Raw genomic sequence first — 27742 nt, forward strand, 5'->3', positions numbered from 1 at the left:
TATAATCAGAGGATAAAATAGAAATGGAAAGAATCCACCAATTACCTCTGGAAAGGCATCCTAAAAGGAAAACTCCTAGGAATATTGTAGCCAAATTCCAGAGTTCTCTAGTCGAGAAAATATTTTAAGCAGCTAGAAAGAAACAACTCAAATACTATGGAAATACAATCAGGATAATACAAGATCTAGCAGTTTCTACATAAAGGGATCTAAGGGTTTGGAATATGATATTCCAGAGGTCAGAGGAGCTAGGATTAAAACCAAAAATCACCTACACTGCATAATTGAGTATGAAAATGGACATTCAATGAAATATTTGTGATGAAAAGTCCAAAGTGGAATAGAAAATTTAACTTTCAAATATAAGCATCAAGGTAAGCTTGAAAAGGGATACAGGAAAGAGAAATCATAAGAGACTTATTAAAGTCAAACTATTTACATTCCTACATGGAAATATGATATTTGTAACTCCTGGGACCTTTTTCAAAATTAGGATAGGTGGAGGAAATTGATAGAGAGAGAGAGAGAGAGACAGAGACAGAGAGACAGAGACAGAGAGACAGAGAGACAGAGAGATTAATAGATGATACATTGATGGCACAGGGTGAGTTGAAAATGCATGGATAATATCTAAAAAATAAAATCAAGGGGTGAGAGAGGAATATATTGGGAGAAGTAGAAAGGGAGAGATAGAATAGGGGTAAATCATTTCACATAAAAGCAAGAAAAAGTTTTACAATGGAAGGGAAGAGGCAAGAGGTGAGAAGGAATGAGTGAACCTTATTGTCTTAGGATTTGTCTTAAGGAGGGAAAAATATACACACTCATTTGGGTATCTTACACTGCAGGAAAGTAGGAGGAGGGCATAAGAGGGAGGATGATAGAAGGGAGGACAGATTAGGGAAGGAGATAGAAGCAAACACTTTAGAAAAGGGACAGGGTCAAAGGAGAAAATAAAATAATTGGGAGGGTGGTAAAAGATGCAGGGAAATATAGTTAATCTTTCACAATGTGACTATTATGAAGGTGTTTTGTATAATTACATTTGTGTAACCTATATTGAATTGCTTGAATACTAAATGAGCTGAGTGGGGAAGGAAGAAGGTGGAGAATTTGGAACTCAAAGTTTTAAAAACAAATGCTAAAAAAAATGTTTTTGTCAATGCGACTGGGAAATAACATATACAGGCAATGAGATATACAAATCCATCTTGTCCTGCAAAAAAAGTAAAGGGAAAGGCAGTAAAAGGAGAGGATGATGAAAGGGAGGGCAGACTGGGGGAAGGGGTAATCAGAATGCATGCCATCTTGCAGTTGGGGGAGGGGAGAGATGAGGCAAAAATTTGGAACTCATTCTTGTGGAAATTAATGATAAACAGTAAAAATGAATAAATCTAAATCTTAAAAAAGGAAAAAGAACCTATAAGCACAAAAATATTTATAGCAGCTCTTTTCTGGCAGCAAAGAATTGAAGATTGAGGAGGTACTCATCAATTGAGGAATGGGTGAACAAATTGTGGTATGTGATTATGATGGAATATGATACACTATAAGAAATGATGAGCATGATGCTCTCAGAAAAACCTGGAAAGAGTTGCATTGCTTGAAGCACAGTAAAATGTATTGGCTAAAAAGCAACAAAAATGTAGTAATATGAGCAGGTGTAAATGACTTTGCTGTTCTCTGAAATATAATTAGTCAAGATAACTTTGAAGGACTTAAGATAAAAAAATGCTATCCTTCCTCAGGGAAAGAACTCATGGTGTCTGAATGCAGATTGAACCACATTTATTTTCACTTTATTTCTTCTTGAGGTTCCCTACTAATTTTGTCCTATGCTTTCTTTCGCAACATGACTATTATAGAAATATTTTGCACAACTAAACAAATATTACCTATATTGAATTGCTTAACTTCTCAAAGAGAAGGAGGAGGGGAAGAAAGGAGAGAGAATGTGGAACTCAAAATTAAAAAAAACATTAAAATTGTTTTTACATATAATGGGAAAATAAAATTTTAGGTAGATAGACAGATAGATAGATAGATAGATAGATAGATAGATAGACAGACAGACAGACAGACAGACAGACAGACAGACAGACAGACAGACAGATAGATAGATAGATAGATAGATAGATAGATAGATAGATAGATAGATAGATAGATAGATAGATAGATGGATGGATGGATAGTCAGTGCAAAGGAGTCCTCCATATTGGTATTTATACAAATAATTGCACAGATGCTTTCAGATGGGAGAGGTGGCTCCTTTATGAGCACAGCTACAGTTGCAGGCTTGGGTGACCACTTACAAGGTCTGTGGCTGTGTTAAGAAGCATATGAGACTCCTTGCAGTTGATCAATAGCCCAGCAGACAATGTGACTCTAAGAGCTGTTATCTTGTCCAAGCCAAAGTTAGAGTTAGTATCTAGGCCACATTCAAGCCCAAAGGTGTTCTGGGAAAGTCTCAGGCACATATGGAAGAGAAAGAAGAAAAGAGGAAGAAAACAAAGTAGTGTAAGAATAGGAATCAGCAGATCATAGGATCTCCAATTTGAAAGGAACCTCAGAGCCCACACAGTACAAAACCAAGCAGAAATTCCTTGCAGCATTCAATTCAACAAACAGTTTGGCAGTTGGCTTTGTGTAAGGAACTATCCAATGTACTACATTATGATTTCAGCATTCCTGATATCCCTGACTCTGCCACCTACAAGCTTTCAACCAGTTACCTAGTGTTTTCAGATGGTAATCAAGCTTATACTATGAAAAGTTATAAAGTTGGGTCTGGTAGGTTGGTTGGAACCAAGCATCATACCAGTGGATCTTCATGCAGATCAAAATCATTTGTATAGAATTCCCCAAGATTTCACCTCTGTCTGAGTACTGCTACTCCTCCCATAACAGCAGGTATGGGCCATGTCATAGGCTTACAGTGAAAATCTTCCATAATGCAGGCTGAACTCTTTTGGACCAGAGGGTAATGAAAACCTCGTTAGCAATTTTTTTTTTTCCAATTTAGGAAGATGAACGAAGCATCAAGTTAGTCACACAAAAGTGGAGTTTTTGTTGGTTCACCTCCCCAAAGTTACACAGTTAATAGATGTCAAAGGATGGATTGGAAGCCATGTTTTCTTAACTATATATCTAGCATTCTAATGCAGTATACAACACTGCCTCTTAGCAGTCATGATCAATCTTCAATGACGAGTACTATGATAAAGTGAAATGATGTCTTCTGCTGAGCCAATAGCAGGAGGACAGAACGAATCTGAATTCCTCAAATATGTCCATAAAATTTACTTTTTTTCAATTTTCTATGAGTGTCTTTTGTTTTCTAAGAGTACCTTTTGTCTCCTATAGTGTGAAAAATCCTTGCCTTTAAATTTCCTCTAACTTAAGTGGCATAAGATCATTCTTACCATTTACTGCAGTTAGATTATTTAATCTCTTGGAAAAGATGCAAAGGGGTAGGCTGCATGATTCTGAACTGGATTGAGTGTGGGACCACAAGAATAGTCTATTATTGGACCTATAACCAGTTGGAAGGTAATCTGTAGTAGAGTGCCTCAGGGATCAGTGCTTAGCTCTATGCTGAACAGCATGTTTGTCACATTTCCAAAGACACAATGCTGGGAGAGATAGTTAATACAGTAGAAATGAGTTCATTTCACAGATGAAAACAATCTTTACACGGTAGGAATCTTGTCTAAGTCCAATACCACAGCATCCACACTAGAGGTCCAAAGGGACCACAGTTTTATCCCTAAGATCACAACTGTTTTTTTTTTTTCTGAATGCCATGAAAACTTTTGCCTCACATTAAACATGTGACACTGTAAGTCCCTAAGATTATTTTTCCCCAAAATGCCACATTGAAGACTTATTGGTTTCATAAACTCGAATTTTAGAACCTTGGTTAGATTTTTCATTTATAGCTGCTAACACTCATTTTATTTGATGAAGAAGAAGAGACTCAGAGACTACATGCCTTGTTCATAGTCACATGATGATCAAAGGATTCAAAGTTGGAAAGAGTATTAGAAATTACATTGATCAATCCTCTCATTTTCCTTTTTTAATTTATATTTTTGCAATAAACAAAAATCAGCCATCTCACCATCTCACAATGCCATTTCCACTACAGAACTAAAGAAAATTAACCCTGTTACAAACATCTATGGCCACTTAAAACATATTTCCACTATGGGCCCACACCTGTAAAGAAAGTTTCATTTTGAATTCTGATTTCTTTTTCTTTGTATGTTTAATTTTTGGTCCTCTAGAATGATGCTTGGTCATTACACTTCAAAGAATTCCTAATTTGTTCAGCATGGCTCGTCTTTACTATATAGTGTCACTGTATAAAATGTTCTCTTGGTTCTGTTCACTTTACTTGAAACCGATTCATACAAGTCTTCCCAGGTTTCTCTGATACTATCTACTTCATCATTTCATTCAAAACAGTTATATTCCATTAAATTTACATACTGTAACTTGCTCATCCATTTCTCAGTTTATGAACATGTCCTCCTCCTCCTCCTCCTCCTTATTCTTCCTCCACATCAAAACAGCTATATGTGTTTTTGTACAAACTTTGAGTTTTTCTTGCTTAGGACTAGTCCCCTCCTAAATGAACCCTCTTCCTAATTCCCTCTTTTCCTTTATTCCCTTTCCCTCTCCTTTCCTTGTTGAATGAAATGCATTTCTATAACTAATTGTTTGTGTTTTCTTCCTTGTTTTAACTAGAAGTTGAGGTTTTAGTTGTTGCTCCCACCCTCTCTTCATTGTATTTCTCTTCTTCTGCACTCTAATTATGTGAAACAATTTCCCCAAAGCTTCTATTACTTCCCCCTCTCATTTCTCTTCCTCTCTCCATTCTTCTCTTATAATCATCAAGACTTAACAGAACCATTCCCAGGTCTTGTCTAGTTAGACTTCCTCTTGGATACCATCTTATGATAGGGCTCAGAGGGGACATATGTATCTTCTCATGATATTAAAACTTAAGCAGTTTACCCTTGTTTAATCAATTTTCATTGTTCTTCCCTGTTTAATTTCCATGACCTTCTTAAATCCTGTGTTTGAAATTCAAAGCTTCTACTTAGCTCTGGACTTTGTAACAGCAATGCCTGGAAGTCATCTATTTCTTCAAAGATTTATTTTCCCACCTTTGGCATCTTATTCAATTTTCCTGGGTAGTTATTTTTTGGTTTTAAGGTCATCTCTTTTACTTTCAGTACTGTCATAGTCTAAGATCTCCACTCTTTTTATAATCATGGCTTCTAAGTAACCTTAATGTGATTCCTCTGCTGATTGCAATATTTTTCTCCATAACTCTTATGTCTGCCTCCTGTTATCTCCTTCCTCTGTGACTTTGCTCAGTTTTCCTGCACACTTGGAATTCTCACTGCTTACTTCCACTTTGTGTATTGTCTACCTATATTCAAAGATCATCTCATCTTCTCTCTTGTGCAAATGGCTCCCTTTAATCCCATCCCCATTCAGTTTTTAGGAATGCTCACCTACTGAAATTACTTTGTATTTATTTTGAATAAATTCTTTTTTTGCTTATCTGTAAATACAGTGTTCCTCCTTTGTCCAATAGTATGGTCTTTGGTGTTGGAGACTCTTTCTTTCTTTCACTTAATTATTGTATCACTTGTACAATATCTGACACTAGAAGGTGCTTAGTATATGTTGGTGAATTAAATTAAATTAGAATTGATGATATTGAATTACTTTTGAAGAAACCACAACTCCCATTCCTAGCTCATAACCCTGTAAATATTTCCCATAGATTATGGGATTGAAAAAGAGAGTTTTCATTTTCCAATAGGGTAGAATGCCTTTGATTCAATGATAGTATCTATTGAAGAGGAGTCTGATAGGAGAAGTTCTTCTATTCACTTAATTTGCTTCATACTTCCTTTGCTCAAATCTTGCTACTTCTGCTGGGAGTTTTCAATATAGAAAGGCAATATCTCATATTCTAGGCAAGGAAGCAGATCTAATCCACAGCCTTGGATCATGTCCATAAGGGGAAGATTGGAATTGTATGATCTGGTTTGACCTAAAGTCATTTGTTTTGGGTTCCTGACTACATCATCTCTTCTACCTAGACAATGATAAGAGCAGTCACTTCATGCTGCTATTGCTCTTTTACTGTCCCTTCTGGAGAATGAAAAAATGTGGACAGCTCAGGTCAGGCTAGCCTTCTCCCTCTTCTTTTCTGACTGGTAATAGGAGTGGTCACCTTTTGATGCTGCTCCTATTTCCTCTCCCTTCACCTCTTTCACAACAGGGAAGCCTTTCTCCCACACTCCATACCCTTGGGAAAAAGGAGAGAAGCAGAGTTAACAATGGGCTCCTTTCCCAAGAGTGGAACACAGAATGGGAAGCTTGGTTTCACTAATATTCTTTTTCTTCTTCTTCTTCCTCCTCCTTCTTTTTCTCTTCCTCTATCTTTCTCTGTATTTACTTTGAATACTCTGTATTTTGTCTGTCTGTCTCTCTCTGTGTCTCTCTCTCTTTCTCTCTCTCTGTTTCTCTCTCTGTCTCTGTCTGTCTGTCTGTCTCTCTCTCCCCCCCTCTCTCACTCACTCATTTCCCTCTTTTTCCTTCCTCTCTCCCACCTCTCCCTTTCCCTATTCCCTGCTAGAAAAACTCTTGTGGCTTTGATATAGAAAAAGGTAGGTTGAATCGGGCCAAAATATTGATCTCCTAATAATCATGCTCTCTGTGTGCATAAGATTATTGCTAAGCATTCTATTTTAATTATTCTAAGCCATTTTTGATTGATTGGTTTGCTTGTCACTGAGTTAAGAATTCCCCTGTAGTCTATGTCTCAATGATCCCTATTAAATGATTTCATCTAAGAAGCAAATAATGCGCTTTTTTTGGTGAAATTCTGCCTCACAAATATACTCTAAAAAGGTAGTAGCATCAAGGGAGTTCCAGCAACTCCAGTCCATTTCAAAGGATCACAAATTTAGAGCAAGAAGTAATCTTATAGACACTGAGGCCAATCTCTTCATTTTACAGATGAGGAAACTGAAGTCTAGGGGAGATTAGGTGACTTACTTGGAGTCACACAGTTAGTGCTTGTGCTCTATGCATGACACCAACCAACTACCTCAACAAAGTATAGTGGCATAGCAAATTCAAGGTCTGGGGAAATTGGGAGCATCCCTTCTTCCACTAGACAGGCTCATTGAGTTACAGAATAATTTTCCTTTCTAATTGTATTTGTATAGTGTGAAATGTGTATCGTTTGATACTTTTAAAAGCATATAAAAATTCAACAAATATTTTGAAAGCCTACTTGGATTTCCCCATTAACTTCCTTTTGGTTTTCTCTGTGAATCTTTTTAAAAAGCTGCAATGATCATTTTGTTCTTTCTTTTTTTATTTTTTGGGGGTCAACATTATCACTAGCTCCCTGCCCCACCAAATAAAAGGAAAAAAAAACACTCTCCTTGAATCTAATATACATAGTCAAGCAAAACAGACCTACATATTTGCCATATCCAAAAATGTCTCATGCTGAACCTTGAGTTCATCACTTCTCTATTAGAAGGCAGATGACTTCATAAAGAGTTTCCTGGAGTTGGGGTTGATTATTATATTGATCAGAATTCTTGAATCATTTTTTTCTTGCTACATAAATTGTTCTCCTGCTTGTGTTAACTTTATTCTAAATCAGTTCATAAAATATTTTTCCAGGGTGCTTTGAAAGTGCCCCCTTTATTATTTTTTACAGCACAATAATGTCCTATTTATATTCATATACTATATTTTGTTCAGTCATTCTCTGGTTGATGATCATTCTTTTTATTTCTATTCCTTTGCTACAACAATAAGAACTACTATTTTTATATGAATCTTTTCCTTCTTTCTTTGATAAGATACAGGTCAAGAAATTTGTACATTTTAGTGCATTTTTAAGCTAGCACTAAATTGCTTTCTAGAATGCCTAGAACAATTCATCTCTCTCTCTCTCTCTCTCTCTCTCTCTCTCTCTCTCTCTCTCTCTCTCTCTCCTCTCTCTCTCCCTCTCTCTCTCTTTCTCTCTCTCTCTCTGTGTCTCTCTCTCTCTCTCTCTCTGTCTCTCTCTCTCTCTCTGTCTTTCTCTCTCTCTCTCTCCCTCTCTCTCTCTCCCTCTCTCTCTCTCTCTCCCTCCCCCACCCCTCTCTCTCTGGAATACCCACAAATAGAACCTATTTCTATTGTACTGCTTCTGGGCTATATAGGAAGCTAAATTTGAACTCAGGTTTCTTCACTCAAATGAATTTGTGATTCCTTCAATGTACCATGTTTTCAGAGTATTTCTCAGAGTGATTCAGGGCTGGAAGGGGGAAAGAATGGATCACCCCACTGGTAAATTTCATCAGATGAAGTTAGATGACAGATGAGAAAGAACTACTCACATTGAAGAAGCCAGAAGCATGATAAATAACCTCACTAAAATGGCCAATACTGTCAGAAGAGATGTTAGGTTCAGAACCCAACTTGTGTCAGATTCCATCTGCTCCAGCCTCAGTGCTTATTCATTTGCCCAAGAAAAGAAAACATTCCATTGCAAAGTTTTCCTATCTTAAAACAAGCATTTCAAAAATAATCCCTAATGGTTTCTAAGGCAAAAAGGCAAGTGCTCTAGAGAAGATGGCGCCATTTCCCTTTGTAACTTGAGGGATGAAGCAAGAATTGAACATGACACCTTATTTTAGCTTTAAGTGTTTGTCAAAGTAGAGCTTGATAAATATGGTTTAATTTGTCATAGGCAAAGTCTGGATGTGCAGATGGGATTAAGCTGTAGTGAAACGTCTGCTAAGACTTAGTTGCATACAATTTACAAGTTTCCGATCTTGATCATTAAGCATGTAATTAAATTTTTTTTTTTTGTAATCCCACAGAAGAGAGTAAGTTAGCAAAGCCCCAGACAGCATAGACTGTTGCATGGGGACTATCTCTTTTTCAAGGGTATAGGTTTGAAGGAGCTGAGTGAACTCAGCTATCTCCCCTCATCTTAATTATCCCTCTAACTCTGAGAAAATCTCTTTCCATCTCTACCTACACAGATAACAACTGGCTGATATAGAGGTAAATCTAGACTGGAGTTATAAAGATCTTCAGACCCTGTGGTCCAATCATCTCCTCTCCAACATTAGGAAAGTGACTCCCAGAAATCCTTGGATTACATAGGCAGTAAGCAAAGAACGAGAATTAAGAGTTCATGTCTTTTGGCTATATATCCAGTGTTCAGTAGTTCAATGCAACAATGTATGAAACCACCTGCCCCCCAAAAAGACATTTATTAAATATTTAGTATGTGCTAACCATTGTACTAATCACTGGGGATACAAAACAAAGAAAGGAAAAAAAATGCTGTCTCTGACCTTAGAGATTTCACATTCTAATGTCAGAGTTTATATGTAAATAAGCAGGCACATACCATTCAGGGCAGTAGGTGGCAGAGTGGATTGAGCACTGGAATTGGAATCAGGAAAGCTCCTTTCCTGAGTTCAAATCTGACCTCAGACACTTCCTAACTGTGTGATCCTGGGAATTTCACTTAATCCCATTTGCCTTGATTCTTTAATCTATAAAATGTACTGGAGAAGGAAATGACAAAGAAAGTTGTTAAGAACACCCCACATGGGATCATAAAGAGTTGGACATAACTGAAGCAACTAAACAACAACTGACATTTTATTCCTGTACAGAGCATATGGGTGATAATCTCAGAGGGAAGACAGCAGTGGGGTGTGCTGTAGGAGGGGCTTTCTGTAAAAGGTGAGATTTGAAATGAATCTTGAACAATCAACCAAGGATGATTTTTACTACACTTAAAAAGAGACACAAATAGTTGTAAGAAATTCTCTGCCTTCAAAGACCACACAGTTGGTAAAAAAATACAAGAAGAAAGCTTCATGAATCTATAAAAAGTGAGAAAAGCTGACAGAGAGAGACACAAATGAAAGGGGGGAAGGGGACAGAGAGATTATAGCCAATTTGGAGTCGAGAGAAGAGATGATCAGGCAAGGCTTCATGGAGGAAGTGACATTAAGATGGATCTGGAAAAAATGCTGACGATAGAAAGGAATTATGAGAAGAAGGAAAAGCATTAGCAACAATGAGAATGGAGAGATCACTAATGATGAGGGGGAATAAATGTGACATAGATTCATAAACTTCTATCAGAGATAATGAATTAAATGATTTTCTCCCAATCCATAGATTTACTTCTGAATCTAGCAATACTGATTTTATTCAGGGAATTAAAAAGAAATGACTTATAAGCAGCTAGATAACACAGTGCCCAGACTTGGGATCCAGGAAATCTTGGGTTCAAATTCTGCTTCAAATGATTTCTAGGCATGTGACCTTATGCAAGTTACTTACACTCTTTCAATTTCAGTCTCCTCATTTATAAAATGAGGATAACTATAGTACCTATATCTCAGGGAGTGGTTAGGATCAAATGAAGCAATAGATGTAAAATCATTTCTTAACGTTAAAACACTATACACACGCTAGCTATTTATTCAATTAAAATTGTCATATCCGAATAGGAAGGGATATTGGAAGCCAATTAGTCCAACTCATAAGTGAAAAAAAAAAAATCTGTTCTAATGCACAACTGACAATTCATCCGCCAGGCTCCACTTGTAGGTCTCCAGTGAGGAGGAGCCCATTACATCCTGAGAAGGCCCATGCCACTTTTGGATACTTCAACTTGTTAGAGCTATGATCTATAAGCATCATCCTAAACCACGTTGAACATAGCTGGATTAGCTAGCTACCCACCTTCATAGTGATATGTGAGTGGCAGCAAAAAAAAGTAACTCATAAACCAAGCATATCTGTCTTGAAATTTGTCCTTTTCCTTAAAATTAGATATGAGATATTCATTCCTTTAAGTTAGGGAAATACAGTGCCAATTTATCTCCGTGAAAATATTAAATATGATGATGCCAGAGGAAGGATAGTACATGATTTTCTAAAAATAATTTAGTAATTTAATAGGAGGATTGTTCAATGAAGGCCTCTTCTTTAGACCATGTATGAGATGCTTTGCTTGGCTATCAGTTTGGTGAATATGCTTTTGCAAGTGCCCAACTGAACAGGCTTTCCCTTTCCCACTTCATAGAATGCACATATCTCTTTTATCTGTTTCCTGTTTGCTTATCATGTCATGACAAAAAGCTCTCTAATTAGCTGATGATCTAGAAATATGTTTATGTCCAAAGGGCTTGAAGAGATAAAAGTTTTTTCCATAGTGGTAAATGAGGCAAGAATTGCTGTGGGCCTCTGAGTGGAAAAGAAGGCTTGATCTCTTTATCATCCAGCCACCATGTAATTACCACCACATGACATTTCTGTCCTCCTGTTTCTATATATGCATTCCCTCCCTCCCCCCCCAATCTTAGATGAATGAGTATCAGACAGAGGGCATGAGTAACAGAGTGATGAATAAGAGACGAAACTGAAAGATTGAAAGTCAATTAGAGCCCTAAAACTAGAATTCATGGGAGATAACAGTAGCCAAGATATGAGAGGAGCTAGCCATTAGAGGTGACCGCAATTGATTCAACCCAACAGTGAGTCAAACAGACAATGGAAATACTGTATGCTGCGAGCAAGGACAGATGGATGAATGATTAATCCATTGATTATGTCACATTCAGCAGTGAACTTGGTGTGGGAGTTTGTTCCACTTTGTTGAAAGCACCTTACATTTGAGTCCTCACTTAGAGGGAATGAGGGAGTCTTTAGAGCAAAGAATATACTATAATATTGTTATGGGTATGTGGAGGGAGAAATGTGTGTGTTGTTCTCTCCTTAGTATATCTTCCAATAAATATTCCTTCATAAAAGCTAAGTTATGTTAATTCATTAATTGATATTGAGCAGAAATCAACTGGTCAAGTTGATATTGGAGCTTTAATAAATGGTGGTTGATATTCAAGAAGAACAAGAAGATGGAGGTTTCTGAGAAACTGCATTAGAAAGATACCCCCAGGTTATCCCCAGAGCCATTAGAGGAGATGTAGCAAGGCTTCCTCTAGGGAATTGACCTGCCAGTCTTTGTGTGGATTGGAATAATGAGCCAAGAATATATTTGCCATAGAAATAAATAGGTTTATCAGATAATGTAGAAAGTAGAAAAATAGGGTACTAAGGGATTTTAAAAAGGGCAAATATGGTTGAATGGTGGGAAGGGTAGGAATAAGCTTAGAAATACATTACTGCTTGGGGAGGGCAAAACCGGATGGGTTACCTAAGTAGCACATTTTGAGCAAAAGATGAGTGGCTTAGGAACTCCAAGGAGAAAAGGCAAAAGGCAGAGAACAAAGAGAAAGAATGAAGCACTATTAAATAATAAGATTGTAGGATCATAGGTTTAGAGCTAAATGAAACTTTGGAGGCTATTGATTCTAAGCCTTTTTTTTTTCTTTTTTTTACAGATGAGGAAACCCCGATACATGAGGAAGTCAAGTGATTTGCCTAAGGTCACATCAACAATAAGTATCAGAGATGGATTTTAGCACCAACTTCTCTGACTCCTGGGATAGTCCTCATTAGATTGCACCATGCTGGACAAACTTAGATGTCTACATATTTGTCTGGGGTCAGACATTACTCATGTGTTATATATAAATAGACTAAGATGCATAGAGAGTTGAAATTATAAAAGAGTTTCCCGTATTTGTGAGCTGTTCCTTTCTTGATTTCACCCTCTAATATGAAACATAATGTTACATTCTAAGCACCATATTTTAAGAAGGTCATTGACAAACTGAAGTTCATTGAAAGGATGGTGATCTGTATGGTGAGTGGTTTAGAAACTAGGATATTTAGGAAGAGAAACAGGAAGTGAGAACAGGTGACCTTGAGGAGACAAGGGTAATTTCATAAAGTTGTCATCTAATATGTAAGGGCTGTCACAAGGAAAAATAAATTAATTTATTCAGCTTAGTTTTAGAAAGCAGCATACTCATACCAGGGAGTGAAAGTTCCAGTGAATTTCAAGGAAATATATACCACCATAAATAGCACTCCCTCAAAATAGAATGGGCTGCCTTGTGAGACAGCTTATTCCTTATCAATTAAGACCTTTAAGCAAAAGTTAAATGACAACTGATTGGGATGTAGCAGAGAAAATTTCCAGAGGATGCTAAGTTCAGTATGGGACCCTTTATGATCACTTCTAACTCTGGATTCAAGGATAATATGTCACCGTCACATAATCACAGATATATTCCTTGAGAGCCTACTAAGTGTGAAGCACTGAAAATATAAAGAGGTGATCTCCTGCCTTTAAAGAGCTTAAAATCTAATTGTAAGAAAAGATATCTAACTAGATTGATAGAACCATGTAATATGATATTAATAGTACTGGGCTAGGAATCAGAAAAACCAGGGTTGAATATCAGCTACTCTATCACTATGACAAGATATCTTCTCTCTTTCAGCCTTCACATGGGTATAATAATATTCATACCAATGACCTGCCAACAAGCAAAGTCCTTTTTTATATAAATAGAAGTTATCAGGACTGATGATGAACACAAACATTTACAATGCTCGCTAGTATCCACAAGATGCCAGATTAATGAAGTCAATTGATATGACAGTGAGAAAAAAGGATGAGACCTTGCAGAATCAGACACATGTGACATGAGAGATGAAATGGATCTCTGTAAACACTGACACAAAGCCAACCTCTACATGAAGGGAATCTCCACTACAACAAATTCCATAAGTACTCATTTGCTTTTGTTTGGAAGTTTCCACAGAAGTTTTACTTCTAAGTAGCCTACTCCATTTTTGGACAGTTCTAATTGTCAGGAAGCTTTCTCAGATATTAAGCCTAAATCTGTCTCATTGCCAGTTCTACTTGTAACTCCTAGTTCTGATCTCTGCTATCAAGAAGAAGTCTAATTCTTCCATGACAGATGAAGTATTTCAAAATAGCTATCATATCTCCTCTGAATCGTCCCTTCTCCAGCTTAAACATTCCCAGATCCTTAAACCAACTATAACATGCCACAGATTCAAGGTCCTTGACCCACCCTGATTATGTTCCTCTGGATGCCCTTCACCCTGTCAATTTCCCTTTGAAACCTTTGTTCCTGGAACTGAACATAATATTCCAATTAAGGTCTAATGAAGGCAAAAGTATAGTGACCTAACACCTCCCCATTCCTGGAAACTATGCCTCAAATAATGCGCTAATGTAGCAGTTCAGCTTAGATGACACTAAATATCAAATATTTAGCTCATCTCTTGGGGTTGAGTGGTTAAGCAAGATTTAATGAATGTGATAGGACTTGGCCTATGTCAGTACTGATGATAAGCATTTCTATAGGTGAACAGGAGAGCATTCCAAGAAGGGGGTGGGTGGGAGTCAAGAAAAAATGTGCAAGAGCTGGAATGTGCATATCCCTCTATCTACAATCAGTGAATAGGGAATGGACAAGTTCACTAGATTGGGGGTTTCATGTAAGCAATTCAGTGCAGAAATAATGAAAGTAGCTAGAGACTGGAACAAAGTTTCAGAGAACTCTTAGGCTGATTTCTGAGGACATTAGACATCTCCTGAAGATTTCCTCTCATTTCCCAAGTGCCAAGCCTGATTTATCCTATATCTAATACATTTCTTGTACCCATCTCCCTCTTTCCATGAAATTACCCCCATCCTAGTTTAAGCCTCCATTTCCTCTCACTTAGATTATTGAAATAGATCTACCTAACTTCAGTCTCTCCTTCTTGTAATCCACGTCCACATTCTGGTTCCCTTCAGTTGTGGATATGTAACTCCTTCATTCAAATAACTTTGGTGAATGTAAGCACTTCAATTTGACATGATGAGACCATTACATTCTGCTTCCAGCTTGCCTTTCCAGGCTGGTTATACAATATTTCTCCTAACATACACCTATGCCTGTTGATGGCATTCCATCTCCTTTCCCCATTGCCTTTGCACTGGCAACACTCTTCCTTCTCCTCTCCTCTTAGGATCCCTAGGATTTTTTCAAGACTTAGCTCTATGGCTACTTCTTATATGAAGTCTTTTCTTATCCTCTCCCTATTTCCTTTGCTTTTGCTTTTCAAAATTAATTGACTGTATTTCACATATTTTGTTCAGACAGCTTTGTACTCATTTCCTTCCAATAGAAAAGAAAGTCCCTTGAGGGCAGCAGCTATTTTATTTTGGTCTCTGTGTCTCCATCACCAATGGATCACAATAGGTACTTAAAAAATGCTAGTCCAGTTGAATTGAATAATAATGATAATGCTTTATAAGACTGATCAAAGCTCTGTTAATGATAAAACTGTGGCAAAACGAGCAGCTGAAAATACAAAGGACATGAGGCATTTGTAAGAGAAGATTCTAGGCCAACCAACACCATCATTTCATTGACCCTGGACTGTTTAAAGGAAAGCCAGTACCTCAGCAAATCCCACAGTGCAGGAAGGTCTACACACACGGCAGAAGTGCTAGGAATGAATGCAGTACAGCGTCCAAAATGCTGAAGCTGGAATCAGAAAGACCTGAGTTTGAATCTGTCCTTGGACAATTCCTAGATATATGACCTTGGGCAAGTCAGTTAACCTCAATTCACCCTCAAACCACTCTACCACTTTGACTTTTTATCTGGGAGACAGTGAGCCAAGGCAAGAAAACATCCTCAGATATCTCGGCTTGAACTCTAGGCTTGAGATTTATTATTTTGATTTTAATTTGCTGAGCCACAATTTCCTTGTCTGGAAAACTGAGATGAATAATACTGGTTCTACCTGACAAGGTTGTCATGCGGAAAGACCTTTCTAAACCTTCAAGCATTATGCAAATGTGAGTGATGATGACTAATAAAGCAAGCTATGGCATGTGACCACTTTAAATGTGACCATTTTAGAATAAATCAGGATACCTCCCTTCCAAAAAAAGACAGAAAGCCAACATCTCACATCATTCAGGTCATTAAGGTCTCTATTGGAAGTTTCCTCCTGTCAGCCTAATGTATAAGAAGCAATGGAAAGTACACTAGCTTTTGAGTCAGAGGACATGGGTTTATTTCCTGACTTTGCCACTTATTACCTATTTGACCATGGGCAAGTCATTTTTCCTCAGTTTCCTCATCTGTATAATGAAAGGCTTGGACTATATAGATTTTAAAGTGTCTTCTAGGTACATATGTATACATACATATGTATATGTGTATAATGTGTGTGTATATATATATGTGTGTGTTCTCCATAAAAAGGGTGACTATGAGCAACTTCTCAGATTGCAATGGCTTCTACTGCAATGTTAATCTATAATTTTCATTCCCAATTCATGGGAATAGTTAAGAGTTCTGTCTAAGTTCTGTGCTGTGGGATGGAAATGATACTAAGGGAGAAAATAAGGGTCTTTCAAAGTCTTCCCCCTCTAAATATATTATAGCTCTTCTTGCTATTCTTTGAATGGGAAGGGGGAGAGGAAAGCATAACTTGCCCTTCCCACTTGGCTCCAGCTGTCCAGAATAATAGGTATTAGAAAATTAGACAACAACAAGTCATTTGATTAGTTTTTTGTGGAGATGGTTTTCACACTTTTCTATGGTTAATAATCAGCTTGGATCCCTTTGTTTCACAATGAACTTGCCTGAAAATTGACTGTTACACTAATCCTCATATGTGGCATAGTCTTGGTAATCCAGAAGGCCTGATGTTGTCTGCAGCCCTCCAGAGCTAGAGAGACTCTCTCAAGGAAAAAGATACTTATGACCCGAATAGGCCAATAGTAGAGATCAGTACATAAAATTGCAGAGATCTTCTTAGGGAACTTTTTTTCCTTGCTTCTTAGAGAAACAGAGTAGTAGGCAACAGACACACTTTTCATCTTTTCTTTCTATCTTTATTGGCAAGCAAAAGAGCAAGCAGCAGTGTAACAGCCCTTCCCCCTCAATTTAGAATTTGGAAGTCAATAGGGCTTGTTGTCAAGGGAGCCCCATTGGCTGGTAGGGCTTGTTGTCAAGGGGACCTAATGGCTGATAGGGCCTGTTGCAAAAATAGCCTGAATAGGAAATCTCTAAATCCATCCTATTTATCAGAAGGTTCACATGTCTGTATTTTAATATTACTGGTAAGATTTGCTTTCTCAATTTGTGGAAGACATTTAGATGGATTTGTATATTTATTCTAAGGTAGAAAAGTTCCCCAAAGTCCGTATTTGAAATAATCATTATGAAATATATCCCTCTATCTCTCTAAAGCACAATTGTCTTTTAATTCACTAAACAATAAATATGTATTTTCTATTAACTAAAAGAATAATAAAAATCTACTAGCATTTATATAGCATTTTAAAATTCACAAAGCCCTTTATGTACAGGTGTCACTTCATCTTCATTATCACATTATGAGCAAAACGCTATTATTATCCTCATATTATTAATTATCCTCATTTTGCAGATGAGGAAACTGAAACTGAGAAGTTAAATGACTTGCTCAGGGTCACACAGCTCAGATGTGTCTAGGGAAGTGTTCTTGATTCCAAGTCCTATGTTCTACCCATTGTGCCATCTAGTTGTCTCAAAAGATCTTCAATGACTGATAAGGAAAGAGAAAGTGTACTGAATTAATTGGTTTGTTTTATGACTAGTTCTATATGCCTGGAATTTACCTACTCTCTACTTCAGCCCCAGAATCCTTAGATTTCAGGCTAGTTTCAGGTATTACATATTTTTGGAAATCCTTGGTTCTTCTACCTAACGTGCATCTTTAATTGAAAGTGACCTTGCCCTAATTTATCAGTGTAAATCTAACATAATGGAGCAGGTATGTTACATGAGAACAGAGGCTATTACTTATTATTGTTATTATTATCCTTATACCTCAAGGGACAAGAGACTTAGTATTTCTTCCAGAAAGGCAGGTTTTCAATAGTAGAATGATCCAAAGTCTACATAAGTATTGGAATGAAAATTGGATTACAGAAAGAAAACTCAAATGGATGAAGGAAAATCACTTGGAATAATCTAACTATTCAGAAAAGAGGGAGAACATAGGATCATAGATTTAGACCTAGAAACAACCTTAGATATTACCTAGTTCCATTATCTCATTTTATGGAGGACAAAACTAAATTTCAGGGAGGTTAAGAGATTTTCCCAAGGTTACAAAGCTGGCAATTGGCAGATGTACTATTCAAATGTGGGTCTGCTCAAGCCCTCATCCCAGGAGCAGAGCATGGAGATAAACCTTAAAACATGCACAAAATTTGGATGAATTGTGAGGCATAATGGGAGAGATCATTGTAGGAAGGGAGGACAGCATCCGAATAGCCTAGGAGTTGTGTGGAGCATGACATCACTGGGAGACAGTGGGGTCACCTGCTTATCTAGAGTATGGATTATATGGTAGAGGAGTAGATAATGAATGGGACTGGATAGGGTTACACTCTATGGTACTGGTCAATAAATTTTACGACTAAGAATAGCTGTGGGGAAGAGGGGGAATTCCAGTCAATGCCTTTTCTATTTTACTGCTTTGCATTTGCTGTTTTCTTGCTTGAACACACATGTGCTCTATGCTTTTTTTAGGGGGGGGCGGGTTGAGAAATGAATAGCATTTGTCTAAAAATCTCCACACACTCCTACAAGATTTTTGGATACACATGAATTCAAATAACAGTGATAACATATTTCTGGTCCATGTGTTAGTCAATGAAATGTGAATTTCATTCCTGTTGATGTTCAATAATGTGGAAGACCTATCTTTTAAAGTCTTCTTTTCTCCTCCCCCACCTCTCCTTATTCTACAATATTTTGTTATGGCAGGTATAGGGCAGATCCACGAGCTATTAAAAAAAGAATAAAAATAAGACCTTTTTGCAGGATCTCAATGTTGTCTGCTTCTCTTAATCTGATCACGTTTCCATATCCATGAGCTTTCATCTGCTATCAAATTTACAAAAATGACATTTCAATATAATCCGTTCAGTGAAGAATGAGCTCCTATATGTGTGTGTGTATATATATATATATATATATATATCACCAAATGTGCATTTGTGGCATTGCATCCTACAGAAACCCGACTTTTTTATTCAGATCTTTAAAGATGAGTTTGGTCAAGCATGCACTTACTAGAAAGCTGTTAGCAATTTGTTATAATTCCGGCTTTATTGAAGAACACAGCAAATATGCAATGTAAGTATTTAATGGGCCTGCTGTAAATCTAGTTTATTGTGTTTTCATCAGTGTAAATTAGTTTGATGAAAAATGAATAGGTAAAATTCTGCATATGGAAGCAGTAGAATTTTAGCATGATAATCATCTTGGAAATTATTATTATTTTAACTTAACAGAGTATTCATTTTGACACAAAAGGCCCCTTTCACCAAAGCCCTCCCTTTATTGAGTTGGAATTTTATTGGATATACAAAGTAGGTTATATTGCTCTGTGGATGGCTCTAGATGCCAGACAACATTGGAAACCTCCCTGCAGGAAACCTACCCACCATGATTATTTACATATATATACCTGGGCCTGCCCTTCCTTAGTTCTTCCAACTTTTAGTTTTTGACTCTGAAGCCTGAGGTCAGCTCCATTTCTTCGGATATGGGATTAGAGCTGCAAGGACTGTGAGAAATTAACAGATTCAATTCCTTCATTTTTCATGTGAAGAAGCTGAGCCACAGAGAGATTAAATAACTTGCAAAGTCATGTGTCTAGTAAATGGCAGAGGTAAGACTCTCAGATCTGCTGACTCCAATCCACATATTTCTCTATTACCTAATCTTCCTACAGCATAGGTTCTAAATGGTGTGTGTGCGTGTGTGTGCGTGCGTGTGCGTGCATGTGTGTGTGTGTGTGTGTGTGTGTGTGTGTGTGTGTGTGTGGTATATCTCTCTGGCATTCTGGTGAAGCTAGGACCTCCTTATGGTTTAAAAAATATCACAGACCTTGTAGACCCCTTATCAAAATAATGTGTATATACCTGCAAAGAAGACCAATCTCTGACCAATTAAAGTCAATGGTCATCGAAAGGGAAGTAATAGGGTGCCTGGTGAGTCAGAAGAGGTTAAAGTATATTACTAAGAACTGAAAGATATAGCACAAAAGACATTATTAGAAAATTCTATGATTAGAAGAAGATGCCATGACAGTTAGAAAGGAATAAAGATCCTAGGTGCTATCTAGAAGAATCTACTAATTCTCAGGAAACTAAGACTGAAAAACATTAAGCAACTTGTATTTACATAACTATTACCTGTCAAAGTAAAAATATGAAGCCAGGTCTTGATGACTCCAAGTCTAGCACTTTAATGACTACACATTAGTATCTAAAGTGGTTCAAAGCACAGAGAACTGGACTTACATTCATAAAGACCTGAATTCAAATCATGTCTCACTAGGTGTGTGAACTGTGGCAGCTCACTGAATCTCTGTCAGGCTGTTTTTTCATCAGTAAAATTAGGATAATAATAGCAGCTATCATATATTTATGTAAGTATGTATGCATGCATGTATATCTATCAATCTATATCTATCGATTATCATTATTATTATCATCACCATCTATATTCTCCTCCTTTTTATATTATTATTCCAGAATATTTTTCAAAACATTATATTTTGTTAGAAGGGTGGCATGGTCATGAAAAGAATTGGAAATTGATGGACAACCCAAAGGGTCCATTGCTATCCAGGACATGCTAGGAGGTCTAACCCAAGATTCCTGGCATCTTCCATGGGTCTTCTGTGGACGGTCAATGAGAGGACTTGGACCAGAGTCCCACAGGTATAGAGGACATGGATGATTTGAGATCAACACCATTTAGATAAGTGAGATCACAGATGCATCATAAGACTAAAGTAAGAAGTACCTAAAATTATCAAGAAAGGGGTTGTTCTGAGTCATTGATTTTCTAGTCAAAGGTCAAACTGAAAAAGCTTTTAGATTTCAACTGTGCTGGTTGATAATCTTTCTAAAATGCCTTAGTATTCTGTTCAATCTCAAGACAGCATGCTGAACACAATTAAATCTTTCTGGGTCAACCAAGGCTTTTGCAAGGTGGCAAGGTCACCATTTTGAACATGATTGGTGATGAAAAGGGAAAAGGTATAAGGAATAAAAAGGCTCACACATTTGAAAGAAGCCTTAACACTTATCCAATAAAATCCTCCACACACCACAAGTATTACCTCTAATCTAATCTTCCAACCTAACTCCCCTACAATCAAATCCCTCTAGCTGCAATCACTTTATTTCACTTTTATACTACTTTTTCAATCCCAGGATGCATGTCCTACCTGGGAACAGGATAAAAGGGAACAAGTTAAAGACTCATAGTCTCATTGTTTGAGTAGCTCTTGTTGAAGGGTAGTCAAGTCTTACCTAGTCTTAGAAACCTTGCCTTGTACTTATGGCAGATGACCTGTACCTTATCATCTGATTCCCAGCAATTGTGTGACAGTCTTATCTTGCAATTGCTAAATTTCTGACAATATCATTTACAGTAGTTGAATTCCTCTAGGTCTGAGCTTTCCCTTTGTTTACATCAAATGTTCTGAGGTTTGATTGAGGCAAAATCCTAACCTCAAACCCAGTTCCCATAATTGTGTACCTATCTGATGTTATATACATTTCTGATATCAACAATCTATAATTTTCTTTCCGAACTCTCCTTTTGTGAGTACCAACTCTTCGGAATCTCCACTAGCATTCTAAGAAACATTTAACAAATGTTTATCGAGGATCTACCTATTATGCAAAGGTACTATAAGAGATTCTGAGGATTTCTTTTGCTTTTTTTGGATTAAATGCATATGTATGTATCTATTTAAATATATACAAATATTTAAATATATGCATGTGTGTGGATAGATAGATAGACAGACAGATAGAGGGATGGATGGATGAGTAGATAGATGGAGAGAGAGAGAGAGAGAGAGAGAGAGAGAGAGAGAGAGAGAGAGAGAGAGAGAGAGAGAGAGAGAAAGAGGGACAGAGGGATAAAGGAGAGAGAGAGGAAGCAGATGTATTAGGAGTACTTCTTGTTTCCCCAGTAGACTGTAGTTTCATTGTGACTGAAGATGTGGAGATTGTTTCATTCTTGATACTTATATCCCCAATACCCAACAAGTAGAAAGTTGGTGCTTACTAAATAGTTCTTGATAGAAAAATAGATTGATTCTTTCTTATGTTGAGACTAACTCTCACTCAAACTTCAACTTATTGGACTGAATGTCGCTTGACCTTAGCATATAATCTGGAAGCTGTTTACACATTAGTCAAAGTTTGTTTTCAGGTAGTTTTCCCAGAATTTGTCTATTTTTCTTAAGAAGCAAAAATGCAGCAAAGAAATCCAGTTATCAGAAGGAGCTCATTCAAGTTCATCAAGGTTGCCTTAGATTTGTTGAGAGTCTAAGAGGCACAGAGCAGTGGACAATTCTAACAGAAGCGACATTAAATAAAATGGTTACAGTCTGCAAAAATCTCTTAGGCCATCCCAGCATGGAAGGGAAGGAAGTATCATGCAGTCAGCTTTGCATAGCTTTAATAAATGTTGGGCAATCAGGCCTCCAGGGAGGCAGAGTTAGATTTCTGCTAATTAAAATGTGAGCTCATTTCATTATTGTTATATCTTACTCCAAGTCACTGCAGTCCCTTGAGGAGGAAACTAACCTCTGGAGATGTTCCTTATTATCTCATTTCACAATGTTTCCATCTTGCTCATTTTTCAAAGAGGATGTCCAGTGTTTCTTGCCATCTTTTGCCTTACTGTGCTATATCCAGGCTAATAGATCTATTTAGGCCAACACACAGACAACTGAGTCAGGTTAGGTCCCCCATCTTTTGATTTTACTATTTTACTATTTACACATCAGTATTAACCACAACATCAGTAATTCTGACAATCAGTACCAATAGCTTTTGGCATAACTCTAAAGGAAATCTGGCAGAATTTGCAATGTACCAACTGGAGAAGGTAAATATGGGAGTTAAGGCATTGCCAGAAGTTCTTGTGGAAAATGTCAGTGTAGATTAATCCATTTCCATTCAACATAGATGGATTGATGTTGGTAACATGGTGGAATGAACCACAAGAGCTGGAGTTTAGAAATCTGACTTCTGAACATTTAAAGATTCTGTGCCCTTGCGTAAGTCACTTGATTTTCATATTGTCTGTAAAATGAAGGCATTAAATGGGATTTTATCTTGATTTCAAAACTAACAGACACACATAACTATAAACAACCACATTTTTATGAGTTGGATGGAAACTCAATGGATATCCACTCCTATCAATAACCAGGTGAACAAGCATCACTTCAAGAACAAGCCCTCACTTGAAGAAATCCAATGAAGAAAAATTCACTGCCTACCAACTTGGCTCAATTCATTTTCACAAAGCACTTTTAGGAAGATGTTGTTATTCTCTTAATTCTCCTCTTCAGAACTTTCAAGCATTCTTTCTACTTCTACCCTCTGGATCCAAGGAAAACAAAAGCTAATTCCTCTTCCCACATTTGACAACAGTTGCAAGGCCTTGCTCCTCTGACTATTCTCTTTCCTAAGCTAAAAATTCTCACTATCTTCATTAAGTCCTCATGTGGTTTAAATTCACAATAGAATTGTGTGAATTCAGCTGGATTGTGTGTTCTTTTTGATGTCCGTCCTGAAATATGATTCACAGCAATCAATACAGGAGTTCAAATATGGTTTGATCAGGGCAGGATATGATAGTACTAGTACTTTTTTTGTCATAGGAACATGGGGTCATAGATTGTTTAATACAAAAAAAAATGGAAGCCATCTAGTCTAATGCCCTGACTTTATAGTTTTAGCAACTGAAGCCAAAGATGGTAAGGGACCTGCATGGTGTCACACATTAAGCAGTGAAGGAAGGATACTGTACAACGTCACATGGGTAATAAGTATCTATGATAGGGTTTAAACCCATGTCCTCTAATTCCAAAGCCAAGATTCCACTGTACCACATGCTTTATGGTAGATTGCACAGCATCACATTGGCTGGAAGCTATGCCTTGCTTCATACAGGACAAATTTACATCTGCTTTTCCTTGGCTACTAGGATACATTCTTGATTGCTTTGGACAATACAGGTCACTAAAACTTTCAAACTCTTTTCACATAAAATACTTTGGAGTCAAATCTCCATTATCATGTACATTGATGAGATTAATGATGTTCAGAGTGGATTGGGACCAAGTGGGACAAAATCCTCTCTGAGTTGAATCAACCTATGTTAGAATTGTGAAGTAGGTGGTGTTTTCATTTTTTTTCTTCCCAACCTGTTTTCTTTGGCCTTTTGGAATCCTCTGGAAAGGAAAGAAACACTCAGAAAGGGGCGAGGGAGAACACCCAGCCCAACCTCATAGCACACACACTACCTGAGATTGTGATTAGATGAGGAGCTGCTTATCTCTTCCAACCAATACCTCCATTCCCTTCCTGACCTCTAGTGGACTCTGATCACCTCAGAATTGCTGTCTTTAAAATGCACAAACCTCTATTCCCCCTTACTTGAATTGATAAGCCTTAGGCCTTTTCAAATAAAAACAAATAAAATACGATTTTGCCAACAACATAGGAGGGAAAAGGAATTCCGTCATGCCAACACAATGCCAAATGCTTTACTAACACTTGTCATTTACCTAAAACCAGTGCAAATGCAAAACCTAACAGGAGAGAAGTAACCAGGGGACATGATAGTGTGCAAGCAATGTCAGATTCTAGGCATCGTTTCTTCCCTATCCACTCTACACTAACCCAGTAATCCATTAATGCATAGAGCATTTGAGTCAGAAAGATGTGAATTCAAACCCTGGCCTCAGCTGGTTACTAGTTGTGTAACTGACAAAAAGTCCCTTTTGTGCCTTTAGTTTCCTCAGCTAAACTGATGATCAGGGTAGTACCTATTTTCTATGGTTGCTGCTGTGTGAATCAAATGACATAACATTTGCAAAGAGCTTCTGGGTACATTTGTATTCAATCATTTTTCAGTTCTGTCTGACTGTTCAGGACCCTATTTGGGATTATTTTGGCAAAGATGCTGGGGTGGTTTTTCATTTCCTTCTTCAGTTCATTTGACAGATGAGGAAACTGAAGCACACAGGATAGTGACTTATCCAGGGTCACACAGTTAGTTAGTGTCTGAGGCCAGATATGAAGTCAGAAAGATGAGTCTTCCTGACTCCAGGCCTGGTACTCTATCTACTGTGCCACCTATTTGTTCTGGAACATTGTAGGTGCTTAATGGCTGTTTATTGAATTTAAGTGAATTAAAGCCCTTACGATAAATGGCACATAGTGGACACTTAGTAAATGCTTTGGTCTTTCTTTTGTTCAGCATACATTATCATAACCTAACCGTGCATAATCCTAACATAACATTAATCATACATCCCTCCTCTCCCCAGCTCTCATCAATATCTTTATTGAATGCCTGCTAGGATTTGTTCATGGAGCTTTAAATAGATATTCTCATTTGAGTCTCATAATAATTTTGTGAGCTCTGGAATATGAAGTATTAATATTATATTCATCTTACTGAAGAAGACACTGAAGATAAGGGAGATTAATTGATTTGCCCAGGGTCACAAAGCTCATGAACATCCAAAAACAGAATACAAATGGAGATCTTTTATCATGACACCAAATCCAGAGATGTGAAACATTGAGAATGGACAGGCAATGGACCTATGATTTTATAAGTATAGGGAACTGCAGGATGAAATGATATCTTCTGTCAATGTGTTAATTTCTATTCCTAGCCATTGGCCTAGATCAACAAGAAGATGGGAGTCTTGTTCAGGGTCATACACATCAGTAAGTGTCAGAGACAAAGCTTAAACTCAGGACTCCCTGTATTCAAGAGCAGCTTTCAGTCCATGATTCCATGTTGCCTTTCCTAAGCATGTAAAGGAAGAAACCAGGCATCATCACATGTGAATTACCCAGAAGTCCCAAAGTAGAAAGTCCAATAACTGAAAATGCCCACACTCCAATTCATCTTCCACACCTAAGCAATCTAAAATATCAGGCTTCTGCAGTGCCTCTCATGGAGGCACCAAACATAACCGTCATTGATGAAGAGAAGGAATCTATCCTGCATCTGTGCTTACCTGTCTCAGACAATAATTTTGTAGCTTCCAAAACCTTTTCAGTGTAAACTCCAGCTTCATAGTTCTCCATCTCTGCATTGATGATGTGGATAACTCGAGCAGCCCGGCCACGGATTGCACCTGCTGTTCTGTCCAAAGTATCGACATCTCCTTCTTGGAGTGCAATCACACACTTATTCACATCCTCCAGAATGTGATTTTCTGTGGATAGGACACACTTGCATTATTAAGTTTCAGCTTCATTAGACCCTGAGACCTCTCCTGAGCTCCCAACTCTTCATTTTCCCAGTCTCACCCCCATCTATTATCAACACAGCAATCTCTAATTCAACAGTTAAGCATAAAGTTCCATCTGTTTACCCCAGTTTTTGATTGGGAAAGGCTTGGACTTTGTATGTGCATTCTGAATGTGGTTAACAGTGAATAGGAAAGCTACCTTGTATAGTCATAAAGAGAGAATGGAAGAGAAAAGAGCAGAGAAGAGAAGAGAAGAGAAGAGAAGAGAAGAGAAGAGAAGAGAAGAGAAGAGAAGAGAAGAGGAGAGAAGAGAAGAGAAGAGGAGGGGAGGGGAGGGGAGGGAGAAGGATGCAATACAGATCCTTGTTAAAGTATGTTCATTTGAGGGAAATGCATGATTTTCTCAGAATTGCTAAACAATCAAAAGGGTGATCATGGTCAACATTTTCAGCCTGGCATTTTAGGCTCTCCATGACCTTCTCACTCTCACTCAATTGATAATTTGTGCCTCATTCACTCTATGTTGGTTCATCACTCACTCTATGTTGTACTACCATTCCATGATGTGCCCAAGCTATCTTTGCTTGCTTTACTCTCAGCTCTATTCCTGACTCTCTGGATTTGCCTCGCTCAAGTTTGTCCTCACTCAAGTACACTTATTGTCCTTTTGCTTCTCCATTTTGCATGACAGAGCTTTCCCCTATCAGAATGGAGGGTCCTTATGGATAAGGACTCTCTATTTTGCTTGCTCTCTATTCCTAGTGCTTAGCAGAGTGTCTGGCACATAGGAAGTACTTAACAAGCTAGCTTTTCTTTCTTTCTTTCTTTCTTTCTTTCTTTCTTTCTTTCTTTCTTTCTTTCTTTCTTTCTTTCTTTCTTCCTTTCTTTTTCTTTCTTTCTTCTTTCTTTCTATCTTTCTTTTTTCTTTCTTTCTTTTTTTCTGTCTTTCTTTCTTTATTTCTTCCTTTCTTTCTATTTCACTGTTTATCTGTCTTTCTATTCAAAAGACCTGAGTTCAAATCCAGCTTCAGTGACTTAATACCTGTATATCTCTAAGAAAGTCATTTAACCTTTATCTGCTTGCTCATTTGTAAAATGGGGATAATAATAGTACCTACCCCGCCCCCCGTTGCTGTAAGAACCAGATAAGAACACATGTGCAAACACTTTGTCAACTGAAAAACTACTGTAAAACAGTAAATTGCTATATAAATGCTAGCTGTCAATATTTAAGAGAGAAACTAAATAAAAAAGAACAATTGAGAAATGAGTGTAATAGTGCAGACACAGAACAGTAGCTATGTGATCAGCAAAAAGGGGACAGGTACATGAGATGGTATGGAATTAACACTGA

At 37.4% G+C, this 27742-nt stretch overlaps 1 protein-coding gene across 4 annotated transcripts in view; it reads right to left on the bottom strand.

Moving 5' to 3' along the window:
- Positions 1–27742, bottom strand: part of CTNNA2 (catenin alpha 2) — a 1515416-nt gene that overhangs the window by 139373 nt on the left and 1348301 nt on the right. For all 4 annotated transcript variants that reach the window (XM_072637016.1, XM_072637013.1, XM_072637014.1 and 1 more), the window contains one exon: positions 26152–26352. In XM_072637016.1, coding sequence (XP_072493117.1) covers positions 26152–26352 — 201 coding nt within the window. The remainder of the gene's footprint in view (positions 1–26151; positions 26353–27742) is intronic.

The sequence above is a fragment of the Notamacropus eugenii genome, chromosome 1 (assembly GCF_028372415.1).
Source record: "Notamacropus eugenii isolate mMacEug1 chromosome 1, mMacEug1.pri_v2, whole genome shotgun sequence".
Lineage (NCBI taxonomy): Eukaryota > Metazoa > Chordata > Mammalia > Diprotodontia > Macropodidae > Notamacropus > Notamacropus eugenii.